At 38.6% G+C, this 13,534-nt stretch overlaps 1 protein-coding gene across 1 annotated transcript; it reads right to left on the reverse strand.

The window, feature by feature from the left end:
* GLE1 (GLE1 RNA export mediator) lies at positions 1–13,515 on the reverse strand. The gene is made up of 16 exons (XM_085312089.1): positions 13,368–13,515; positions 12,878–13,102; positions 11,705–11,830; positions 11,436–11,584; positions 11,032–11,092; positions 10,046–10,300; positions 9,046–9,274; positions 8,328–8,443; positions 7,231–7,300; positions 6,733–6,875; positions 5,655–5,845; positions 5,033–5,162; positions 4,605–4,709; positions 3,333–3,415; positions 3,074–3,137; positions 1–2,096 (listed from the first exon to the last, which is right to left on the reverse strand). Exons 1-16 carry the CDS (start codon positions 13,461–13,463, stop codon positions 2,028–2,030), a joined length of 2,112 nt encoding a protein of 703 aa, XP_085168215.1. The 5' UTR covers positions 13,464–13,515; the 3' UTR covers positions 1–2,027.
* Positions 13,516–13,534: the final 19 nt, after the last annotated feature.

Below are 13,534 nucleotides of genomic sequence, written 5' to 3' on the forward strand. Positions count from 1 at the left end.
TTAAGCGACATCTAAAAATATTTTTATTATGATCTTTTTGCAACCACATTTATTATTCAGTTAAAAATGCATATTAAAGTTTATGAAATAATATTATCAGTGTCCTTTACAGAGGCAGAGGATACTATGCTTATGCTACTTATAAAGATACATACTTCCATTCCCCTCAAAATATAAATGAAASCTATAAGCCTGAAAGAAGAAAGCTGTTGTGTCTTATATATGATCAAATCTCAYTCCTTGTGTTTTGAAACAGGCAGACAATTGTTTATAACAGACAGCACCAACTACCTTGGTTCAGTAAGTCTCCAACAAAATTGTAGACATGTAAAATGGAATTAAGACATCTCAGCTCAGTATACAAAAAGTTGAAAATTTGCAAAGATATTAATGGAACTATTGAAGTATTATCTGGCAAAAATAATAACTGAAGGTTTCTAGCATCCTAGAGAAATCAGCAATAATGCTTGTCTAATGAATTCCAGAGTCAGTTTACAAAATAGCTACATTACTATGAATCAGATTTATTTACCAATTTTAAAATTTGAGCAACTTCCTATGCTTCAAGGTTTTGAAGATCTGAATTAAATGCATATGTCAATCTTTTCTCAGAGACTTCAAAGTCTATATAAAACATGAAATCAGATTCGWATATGGCACACAATTTCTGCACCTTCAAATTGTAAAATCTCTAAACCTAATAAAATTGATCTAGTTAAAAAACAAAGATAATTCTGGCTTGCAAGAGTGTTTTGCAAAAGCAGGCATTGACTTCTAGAACTTGGAAGCAAATTTTCCCATCTTGGAGGCTATCAAAATAATTCAAGAGCAGTACATCTACAAATTAAACACAGATATCCCTCCACCCTGTTCCCTCTAACACTATCTTCTGAATTCACCAGGGAGCCACAGATTTTCTTGACCTCCATGTTTAATAGCTACAGAAAAACAAACTGCATCAACTTCAGGTTAAAAAAAAAAAAAAAATCAARCTTAGTATTAATTTAAACATATTTCTAGAATGAACTATTCTCAGAATAATTCACCATTAGTATAAAAGTATTACAGTACTTGATACATAAAATGCCGTAACATCGATAAGGAAGAAATCCCATTTACATAAGAAAACCTTTTATAAAAACTATTAAGTACTTCACCTTGGGCAACCCAAGCATACAGTTTCCACCTCAAACAAAGGCCATCAGCAATGTAGCAAATGACAAAATGAACACCATTTTCCTGCCTTTTTTTTTTTTTTTATTTAATAAAATGTATAGTAAGCTTCCATCCATGTGATGGATAATGAACACAGAATTTCTGTAATTCCAGGAACTCTGTTCTTCCCCCATGAAGTTATTATACATGCAAAGCTCTTAAAAATAGCTCTCTTAAATTAAGTATATTGCCTCTTGGAGCAAAGTTACATTCAACGGAGGTGAAAGTCAACACTGTTAGGCCAAATATCTTTACCAATCTCTGTAGCTTTAAGATGTATACATATACTTCTGCACAAGATATCAACAAAATTAAAACTGAATTATAAAAACTAGGTATATTAAATATAAAATAAAAAGTTTTACTACTAAGTTTCTGAGATTGATTACTATCTTAAGACTTCATAAGGCCTTGAGGTATTTCCACTTCCATGTACAGAATAGCACTGAGCAAGATTTCAGTCCAGGTGTCTTTAAACTCTAAGGCTCAGAGAAGGTGATCATAATATAATATTTAAAGCATCTTCTGCATATTTAAACAGATGGAGGAAAAATCTTCTATTTTCCATAATTTACTGTACAAAAACTTACAAAAATCCAAAGCAACGGATAACTTCCAATTATTTTCAATCAATTACAGAGTTACTGGTGTTCTGCCCAACATTAAAACTTGATGAAATAAACWTTAACAGATTGATTAAATATATGTTCATCTTCCCTCTAAATACACATAATTTTATTTTGCCGCTACATGTAAACAGGAAGCCAGGTCTGAAAGTGCTGACATCCAAGGAGGATGAAACACGACCTGATTTATGACCTCCAAAAGGAAGGATGCAGAGAGCCCTTTGGTAATGGAATTTCCTTCTGCTGTAGACATTTCTGCCAAAGACAGGGACAGAAAAAAAACAACAGAAGAGAAACGTGTCTTAGAACTAGCATTAGCAATTTCAAACAATAGGAAGAAATTATCCTAGAAATCTCTGTGCCCACCAAYGTGGGAATGGTGAAATGCAAGTATATAGGAATTTTTTTCGTTCTTAAATACTTTTCGGAGAGGAACAAAATGCAAAGTATTAATCAAATTTGTCTGAAAATTGTCATTGACTGAAATAATTTGAACAAGGAGTTAGATCAATGTGTTATCAAACAATTCAACAGACGTTTTAAATAGAAACATGAAACATCGAGATGATGAGGGGAAACACAGAACAACCTAAATTCCAATTATTTTATAGTAAACTATTTCTTCTCATGAGTTTTGGCAGTTCTTCTGCAAACATTTGAAATATTACTAGTAAGATGTATTAAAACTAACTTTAAAATGAAAGTACAAACACTGAGGCTATCGTATTTTAATATTACAATCTAAGTCAACATTCACAAAGCAATTTAGATAATTGACGGCTTTGTAAACTTTATTTAAATAGAGATCCATATAGAATACAGTACTAAATAGAGGCTACAAAGAGCAGTTCAAAATGCCTGCTTCCTTGTACACCTAACGAGAACAACAGATAGCACAAAAGCAGGCATCATTTTCTGATGAAAAGGAGCTGCTACAGAAATGACTCAGCAGAATCCTCCTCCACCTTTATGTCTYCTCTCACTGCAAGCAGTTTTCACYGAGAAAATTACACRTGAGGTAGGAAAGAAAGGAGATGTTGGCTATCATAACTACCATCAAAATTAAGTGAACTCAATAACCAAAAAGTCAKGTAACCAAAAGGTTACATGACAGTCACAGATTTGGACTATCAGGTATGCTGCAAGCAGCACTGGCCTCATCATCAAAATGATGTGTACACCAAAASGGAGGAGCAAAGAAAAGCTTGGAAAACTGAGGAAACTGCTTTTACCTCCAAGAACTGCTTGAAACGCATTAAAGAGCCCATTTGTCCAGAGCTGGTAATTGCTTCAATCCTGCAAAAAGATCAGCATGTTCCAGAAGGTACTTAGAAACTTGAGTTCAATTTACAAAGGGCATGGGAAGGGGAGGGGAAAAGAGGGAAAAAAACGGCAGAGGCAGCGGAAGGCAGAAGAGTCATTTAAAAACAAACACTCATAATAAGAAAGAGAAACAAAGATTATTCACTTTCCTAACAACAGATATCATACCTTGGGAAATAGTCTTCTCGGATGAGCAACATCATTTTCCAGAATTGGACCTGATACTGTTTCATGAGGGCGTTGCCACACACCTACGGTACAGAAATGCACAGAGACCAGATTCCAGAACTAGGTCTCAGACTAGCATGACAACTTCAACGAACCTGCTCGATATCAACCACTTAGGCTTTAAAATGTCTGGAGAAAAACATTTTAAAATACATCTATACCTACTATAAAGCAAGCAAAGCCTGTAATTTACAGTATTACTAACATAATCGCCTTTTCTTATTGACCACACAGAGTCATTGACACCAATTTATATTATTTTTCCTCTTACTCCAGTCTCCCTTCAAAAATAAAAGCCTCCCTTAATACCATTTGCTAGCACATACTGTGGTCATTTCCCCCATCTTGATTATTGCAGTAAGAGTTCATCAACTTTCTCCATGCAGTCAATTTTCCTGTAAATTTACAACTTCAATTTAAACTACCTCAAACTTCACCACAACTTGCTGAATCCTTATAGTGTATTTCACTTTCTACTTTACTTTTTCATTTCTTCTTCTGAAATTCTTCAGAAGACATTTGATAAGCACAGAAGATGCTTCTATTTGACAATGTTTCTCTTCCCTGACTTCAGCCCTCAACTTTGGCTCTTATTTGACATAGCCCTATACCCCAGGATATAAATTTACATATATAATATATAAATATATATATATATATTATATATACACACATATATAAACGCTCTGTCGCTTCCAACAYGAAAAAAATCATCCTGTTTTAATCAAGTAATTCAGGTGGGAAGGCCTCAGGACCTACTGTTCTGCATTGCATTGTACAAACTGATACCAAGTGATTAGCAGACCTTATACTTGTAGGATTTTAACTAAAATACCAGTAGCCTTACACAAGAACAAATRTAACAACAGAAGCTGCATGTGCTCTGGGTAAATTTCATTTTTTTAAAATCATTCAGCTCCAAAGCTGTTATTGGAAGAACCCMAAAATACTCATGTTCTTTTGTGAAGATATATGGACAAGTTAAAGAAACCACTGTTAAAAATTACAATGAATCTCACCTAACCCAGCAACCTCATCAGACACCAAAATATCACCAATTTGCATCCCTTTAACCACTAGCAATCTACTTTACCATCTTGTCACAGAAAACAAGCAAGACTTTCCTTCTCCCTACCCTTAAATATGCTTGCTCAAGTACACTTTTCAGTGCTCTGCTGCTGCTAAGCAGACTCGTGCTAGAACATCATTTACCTCTAGAAAATCAAAGAGAAGTGTTGCTGTCACATCTGCCAGAGGCTCCATATTCAACATCTGAGCAAGCCACCGCCAGCCATGGTTCAGCCCGTGAGGATGGGTCTATAAAGCAACAAAAACCTGTCACTCACTTTATAACTTCCAGAATACTGTTATCAAAATAGAAAATTTCCGGTTTACTTTCTCCTTTATAAAGTTATTTTACAATAGCCATATATAAAACATGATTGTTACRAAAATATAAAAGAAGTAAGTAAAGGTCTACATTACAAATAGCTTTGCTTTTGCATTGCTTTGTTGATTATGGTTATGATCCTCTCCCTTCAAATATATTGCCAGCTGGTTTAAGTTCACCACAGTTCAACTGCAAATCATGCTCACAATACGTTTAGAAGTAAGAGTAATGAAGCCGCACACATACGTACCCCTTGTCTGTTTCCATAAGGCCACCGGAGTTGAATGACAGCAGCATAAAGACGAATCATTCCTGACATCCGTTTAAGGAAATTATCTTGCTGTTCTATCTTAGAATCCTTAACTTGATATCCAAGCATCCTAAGTATTAAAAAAGGTTCCAGTATTAATAGAGAAAAACATTTCACTTGTGCCCCTGCAGTTCTGAACTTATATTAAGTCAACCGTACTGAGAATAAGAATTCTCCAGAACCATGCAAGGCTGATCATTGCACTCTKGATCATACATTCCACTATTTTGTACCACATCAGAATCTTCAGATTCTGTACTGGACACTTCAACTTGAATCAAGCTGTTTCTATGGGTATCAATTGCTTTTTTGAGAAGGACAATGAAGAAGAAACAAAAGAGCATCCATTACCCCTAAAAACACTTCCATAGCTGAAGGACACAGCATCCTCCAAGGGTGCAGGGTCAGKGGAGCTGCACACTTGTGAGTGAATCTCCAGAGTCTATGGCAGCATGTCACTGTGCCTAAGTAATTAAAGATGGGGAAAAGTGGAGTTCACTCAGGAGAAGACAGTCTTTGCCCTTGCAGCATTCATGTTGAAGGACTCTAKTAAGAAAGTTACCTCTGATACTCTTCCAAAGAAGTCCCATCTTTGAATGCAGGATAAAATGGCACAGAGTAGGGACACTTTTTGTGCAGATGAGCTAAAAACAGGTCTCCAACTCGAGGGTGTATTTCCCAGATTCCTGAAGCCACCACAGCAATTGGGAAAGCTGCCTCATGGTGAGAAGCTACTTCTTCTTCTCCTTGATTCTGAGTTAGAGGAGACGGAAAAGTCACTCCCCATCCCTTCAAGCCATTTCTCAGACAACATTTTTTTTCTCCTTCTTCTTCATTTGGTATTTAGCTTCTACTAAAGGCTTCATGACTATGTAGCCACCCACAGAAAGGCTGATAAGGCCTACGTCCTCAGCTTCCACAGAGAAGGATGCCAATAAATTTCTGCTCCGGAGGAAAAAAAGGAGTTGGCAACTACAGGCACAATGCACGAGGCTGCACAGAAGTTCTCACTCCAAACAACCGTTTTAAAATGTTTACAAATTTTACTCCATGGGCTMATTTTTGCATGTATTTTGTCAGTGCAGGAACAAAAGCAAGTCTCAAATGGCCCAAATTTGGCAAAAGTAATAGAAAAAAGTACTGCCAACTTCCAAAAGCAACTTCAAAAAATAGCACTTTCTTTTTTGGAAAGTGCTAGGTAGACAACAGGGACAGAAGCTTGCCTGCTGGAGCTCAGCAGTGTCTTCTTCTCCCTAGTTTTGCCAATATGCAAGGTTTTGAGCATATGTACAATTGAGCATACATACAATTGTGTACAGGTRCAAATATCAATCTGTTCTACTAACAATGTACCTAACTATTTAAGGATATGTAACATATAACTGTGGAATTTAGCACAGTTCTGCCTCCTAAAAAGGGACAAAACATGGGAGRTGGAATGGAGAAGGGAAAGATGAAAAAAGTTCTTTCATTTCTTTCTCCAAAAAGCACTTCCTCTAATCAGTATGAGCATTAACACTTAACACATGCAAGCTAAACTCTTAGTAAATTTGTTCTTAGTAGTAAGAGACAGAACAATATCCAAACAAAAAAAAGTAGTAGCTATCTTCATCACCTCAATAAAGCAAGCAATTACTCACGACAAATTTCTCTGCAAGTTTGTAATAAACAAAATCCAGACCCTGTGGATGCTGAGTCACTGATACAGTTCGCCCTCCACTCTGAACAGACTTTCCGGAGAGCAGGTTATTGATCTTGTCAAATATCTCTCTCAGTTGAGAGCCTGTGAATACATCAAAAATGCAAACACAGAAGATTAGGAAACAGTTAAAAAGCCTTAGGCAGACCACATCAGCTTCACAAAAACTAGATCAACATCCTGAAAGGCAAGACACCTCAAGACAGCTTGTCTGCCACATCTGATTAAAGCAACTGAATCATGATCAAGCAAGATGCCTCTAAGAGATGCAACAGACCTTTAAAACACAAGCAAACATTATGCTGCAAAAGACTGAACTGTAGGTATACTAGCTTCCTAGTGTAGATGTAATGCAGAAATATTGGCTACATTGGGTCCTACTAAAATCATTACAGGAAACTGTATCTCAAATGGATTCCATTCTTGGTGTTTTCCTGACCTGCTATACTAGAGATCTGGCTCACAGGGATCGTAGCTGCTTTCTGCAAGTCCATTTTAATCTTCTTCACCTGCAGAAGAACATAAGATACTGTTGAAAACTTTACAGACAAGACATCTGATCAAGAGGCAGATTTTCATAGGGATGATACATGCCTTGTGTGCCAAATTCTGAAAGGAAGAATTCAGCCCTAAATCCTGCTCATCTTTAGAGAAATTAAACCCACTCAAAGTACTACACAGTCTATTCCTCACGGAACCGAGGTCAAGACGTTCATCTCTGGAATAGCTATAATTTAATTTAACATTTGTACCTTGAAGATCTGCAATGTAACGAATACAAAACCCTCACGAAGACAAGATGATGCCCGGTTCTTGTACATACAATTTTTAAGAGCTAAAGAAGCCTCCAACAGGATGAAAGGAGACAGCTAGCTTAGCCTTGCCTTAAGGAAGATCTACTGGATCTTCAAACATATGTGATGTACTGGCAGAGAAAGATGGAATGCACAGTATCTAACAGATTTTGCTTCATTTGCATTCTGAATAAATGTTCAAGCCTTCAATGAATATAGATTATTCTACTGTGGAATGCATGATGAATGAACATAACTAAAAATTATTAAGAAACAGTAACATACAAATGTTCAGAACCCATCAAAATTTTTCTGTCTAAAGGTTTTAGTAATATTAAGATATAAAGGACTCAGTAAACCTACTTGACAAAAAAAATGGATTATAAATTAAAATAAAAAACAGAAGASTTCTGACAAGTATTCCACTGGAGTTAGCACACACCATTGTTTTTTAAGACTCTATAGCAGCCTAACCAGATTACTTGTCTTCTACAGTTTCAAATTGGACAACCCCCAAAACAGGTTAGAATTCTGCTCAACAGCACCTTTTGGAACGACTGCTGACCCACTTGAAGAAACTGATTTTCTTCAACAGACAATTAAAACATTTCTTCATGATTATTACTCTGACAGTTTGGATAAGCAGACTATATTAATAGAGGCTGCTAAGTCAGAATTTTTGTCCTACTTCCGCTGGAGATGAATAAATCCACTCTTCAACAGGGTTATCATTTGTTCATACCTCGTTGTTGTCTTTGCAGTTGCTGATTGCACTGAAGGAAGCAATGCACTTGTCAGCAGCATCTTGAAGCTGCTGGTACCACTGCATGGTACTTTCTTCYGCTTTAACTTGAAGTCCTAATATTAAAAAAGAAATGGCAGAGGATTAAGAAATCCCCCCAACACTAGAAGATCTAAAAGAAAACTTAGGAAAATTGCAAAGAGCCAACAGCTACAAGCACTTTTTTTTTTCCAGAATTCAGTCTAGAAAGTTATGGTTATAAATTAACAATAACTCTGCATAYTATAGGTGAGTCCCTGTTTTTCAGCCTAGTAGCTTATATATGTAGAATTTCTGAACTTAAACTATGACCAAAAAGGAAATTATTTCAGTGATCTTTCCCTGTATGTTTGTGGTACTACGCAGGATCCATCTGCCCTTRTAAGAAGCCACAGTGTTATTCTCTGGTTTTCTATTACACTGCATACGTCTAGGAAGAGCAGTTTTTGATCCAGTTAATACAGTCAGTTTATGCTGCATCAGTTTCTCTGATAAAGTTTGCTGCCAGCAGTCCCATACCCATTTTGCTAATTGTACTAAGAAAGTGAAGGCTACCAGAAGGCACATCATCACAACAGTAAGGTTATGCAGTAGTAGTTAGCCTAACAGCTAAACAGCGTGTGACAAGGAAGGAAAGGAAAGCAAAGGAAGAAAAAGGAAAAAGGAGGCCTTCACCAACCTTCCCTCTGCTGCTTTCCCCCTGAATGCTGTGCTGGGGCAGGAGTCTGAGCTGTCATCTGCTCTTTTTTCAGTAACTCTTTCTGCTTCTCTTTCTCCTCCTCTTCATCCTTCCTCTTTTTTTCTTCCACAGCAGTAGCAATTTCTTGCTGCATGCTAGATATCAACCCTCGCATTTCCTGCAGTGCTCGTTCAGTATTGGCCACATCTGCTTGAGTAGGGAAGCCTCTCTRTCAAGAAACAGAAAAGGCAATATAACATCAATCTTTAGCTCTACTACACATAGACCAMGAGTAAGAATAAGGAGCTTTAAAAGCATTAGCCTTTAGGTAGTYCCGGAACCAACTATACATTTTATTGTCTTTGGTGAAAAGAAGTTTTTCTCATTTATTTGTACACGAGGATAATCATAATAGGGTCTTAGTCCAGGGTTAGTCCTCACAAGATTTAGGATAACAAAAATGAGTACCACGCCTTCAAATACATAAAATGGAACCCCAATGCAAACTCCAGGCTGCTTCCTCCACAGGAAGACGGCTGAGACACACTGGAACAGAAGATTAGCCTTATTTTAGGGTCTCATTTTTTAAGCTCTGTGTTCCACTTTTACATAGAGAAATTTGATAAGAAAACCTAGTTACTTGAGAAAGCTTGCAARTACAGGAATGTCACAGTATATTCGGTATTTCTCTTTAACAAATTAYGAACCACTTCATGGTGTCTCCAAACAGAACTTTACAGCATCAATAGTTTACAGCATTTCAGTATTCAGTCTTCCTCCTGTAGAAATCTTCATGTAATTTTCTAAGTCATTTTCAAGGTTACAGCTATAGTGCAAYGGAAAAGAATTCTCCTTTGAAATTAGCTGCTTTAAAGGAAGCATATCTAAAAACTTTTCTGTAACAACTTCTTATTTAATGGCCTCCTAAAAAGATACCTTTGAAGACAATTCCAGAAGTTTTAAAAAGCAATGACAAATAAAAGTTAAAATCAGCCCCCACCTCACTAGTGGTGCGGATGAGTCCTGACACCAGCCCACAGATCTGGTTGCCACGATTACTATACAAAGAAAGATCAATTTTTGGCAGGTCCTTGTGTCTGTAATTGGGATCAATCTGCTGGTTAAGCTGCAGCACCTCCTCCTGGATAGAATAAAGGCGACGCAATCTCTCCTGGCCTTCCTCCTTACGCAAACGCTCCAGCTCCTCCTGACGCTGCCTCTGTTGCTCTGCCTCACGTAATTTTAGGTTTAATATCTGGAGAGAGAAARACACAACAGAAAAAGTATTTAAATAATTCCAGCTTTACAGATCTTTCCTGTTTCCATGAAGACAAGTGCATATAGGGAAAAAAAAAACACAGTAATCTTTTCACCAGTCCTGGTTTGAATTCCCAGCACWGAAGTACTAGAGAGCCTACAGTAGTATAGCTGACAAATTTTGCTGCCTATAGCATATATGGAGCCACAGAGCAGGAGAAAAAAACAGATTCGGGGGTAATTTTAGACTGTTTGATATCCTAGAAGCCAGGACAATACAAAACACAAAACTATTTTCAAGTTCTCCCAAAGAAAGCAGCAGACAAAGCTGTAAGGATATGCACAAGAACATCAGAATGCTCTATTCTATWTAAGAGGGAAAAGAGTCTATCACTAGCAAAGTAGGAAARGCAAACTAACCTCTRAAGAATAAAGCCTTATCCATTAARGACAATGTCTTGACTGGTCACATAWCGAGAGAAAAGCCCTAGCTCAAGTGCTAACATCAGCAAACTTGGAACAGAATTGTTAGTCCCCAGATAAAGGCTCCACTCTCGTGCTCCTACAACATATGTGCCTTTACTGTGCCGCAGCAGGCGTCTAAGACAGCACCAGAAAATACATTCTCATTCCAGGGATGTTAGCTATGCAGATGTATAAATGAATTAGTCTTTCCAGTTCCCACCGAGCAGTCGCTCTCTCTTATGAAAATTCTTACAAGTCTCAGACCTTTGCTCTGTGTCGATGTTCTTCTTTCAACTTCTCTTGCTGTCCCTGAGCTTCCTTRGAGCTAAAATACATAAAGTCAGAAGGTGATTATTATATTCARGACATGAAGAAAACAAAATACAAACACAYACAAGCTACTTTTAAGCAATGCTARAGGAATGTTAATTGTCCGATAAATACAGTCTTCCTCTAACCATTGAAACCTCAGAAGCAGCTAGAGATCTACTCTAAAAAGCCAACAGTACCAGGATAGTTAATGTAAGAAAAGCAGCAGATGACATTTTTGAGCATCGGTGACTAGGGTAGATTGTTAGGCCCCAGMATTAACCCTCATTTGATTAAACTCTGAAAACAAGAGTGGGCTATAACATTTTAAAGATACTACATATTAGAGCTAATCTCACCTCTTCTCCATTACTTCTCGCAGGTCCTGAAATTCCTGATGCTGCTTTAGCTCCTTCAGTTCATCAAAGCGCTTCAGTTGTTCACTTGCCAGGTCATACACTGCCCTCACCATCTGCTCTTGCTGCTCCTGACGCTGCCTTAGCCCCTCCTGCAGATTGCAAAAATACCAGAAATAACAGACTAAATAACTGTCCTACTATATCTACCAGAGTATTGTTACATTTCATTATATAGCTCTCCTATAATTCATGTGCACCCTTCTTTTTACCTTTCCTTTCAACCTGTGCATCTCTTCATACATCCGAATATAGCCTTCAACTTCCGTAACTTTGGAGGGCAGAATGTTTGGGAAGACTTCCTGATCCATTTCCAAGAGATGGAGATCTTCATTTCCCTGCAYAGTCAGTGTATGAGCAAAATTGGTGATTGATTATAACATCAGAAACTTATGAAGGAAACCAGGTAAGTCAAGTCTCTTAAACTGCATGTTATTTGCAGAGAAACAGACAGAGTCAAACACCATACAACTCTTCAGGGCAGTTACACACCCCATTAGTATAATCTCCAAATTTTGAGCATCCTCARGAGACACCAACAGCCTATGGGGCAGTCACAAAGGCAACTGTAACCTAGAGAGGTCGGACTTCCCAGCTTCCCTCTAACATCAACAAGGGTGTTATGCTGAAGGAAGCCAAGAGAGGTTTCTGCTTCAAATTTATTGTTTARGAAAAGTCTTCAGCCTCTCTGTCTTAACTTTGATCATGTCTTGTTGCCTTATTAAGATATTTTCCTCAAAAGATACTTCATAAGTCTAAATGGGGCCAAAAGGATGCAAAACTTTGTTGTTTAAGCTTAATACCACTGTCATATAATTAAATCATCATTTAATACACAGCAATATACATTGCTTCCTTTTCACGTGCTTCATCAATCTCATTATGTTTACAACTGAACTACTCACTGCCCAATTTCCTTCTGTTTTGCCTTATAAAAGAAAGCTCTAACACACTAGAGACTGACTTGGTCTCTGGACCTGGTCTCTTGGAGTCTGGAAAAAGACTCCWGAGAACAGGCAAAAGAGAAACCAAGGTGTACTCACGTACGTCTCAACAGGTCTGATCCTACTGTGTGGCCTTATTCTTCCATATGGATAAAGCTCATGTTAATAATCTATATAGCTATACTGTTCCAACTAARTTTTTCTTAGTTACCACAAAAAAAAAAGTTTGCTTTTCACCTACAGTGAAACATTACCATACCAGAATCTTAGTATTTTCAATTTTATTTTCTCCTTGTTAAGCTAAAAAAGGTCAAAGCTGAGCACGTTTTCCCCACAAACAAATTAAGAGATCACCAAACAATCTTTATCAGACACGTCACAGCAACAAACTGGCATAATTCTTCTTATAGCTGCTCACACATGGGCTAGTTAGACAGCTACCTTTACTCCACTTGGCACCGCAGATGGAAGCGGTGAAAAGCCCTGCTGGCTGGCAGAAGAAACGGCCTTCTCGASAGAGGACTGGTCTGAGTGAGGAGTGGATTCCTCGGGCGTTGAACTTCTGGAGGGTGCCGCTTCTCGGGCTGACTGCCCAACCACCCTGTCCAGGACCCAGCCGGAGTAAGAGGACAGCATGAGAGGAGCCATGCATCCTTCCAAGATATCCTGCGGGAGACAGCCTTCTCCGTAAACACGCAAAGCGCCAGGAAAGCAGCGTCTCGTTAACAGCTTAATAAAGGAGCCGAGACGGGGAACGTTTGCGCAGCTCAGCAGGCGCGTTAGGATCCCAGCTCCAGCACCGCGTTCGCCTTTTCCTTCTGCAGCCTTTATCCACGCTGCGCCCGCACCCTCACGGGGCGGCAGGACCCCGCTGCGACACCCCGACCCAGCCCAGCGCAAGAGCCGGCAACCGCGGCCGCCGAGCCCTCACCTCGTCGTGCAGCCAGCGGCGGCAGTAGATCAGCTGGCCCTTGCTGGAGGTGCGCAGGGCCGCCAGGGTCTCCCAGCGGAGCCGCCGCGGCTGCATGGCTGCCCGCCTCCCTCAGCAACRGCCGCGCCGAGCAGCGGCACCGCCTCGCCCCGCCCTTCCGCTTCCGG

The sequence above is a fragment of the Rhea americana genome, unplaced genomic scaffold, assembly GCF_003343005.1.
Source record: "Rhea americana isolate MKP2758 unplaced genomic scaffold, rheAme1 scaffold_357, whole genome shotgun sequence".
NCBI lineage: Eukaryota > Metazoa > Chordata > Aves > Rheiformes > Rheidae > Rhea > Rhea americana.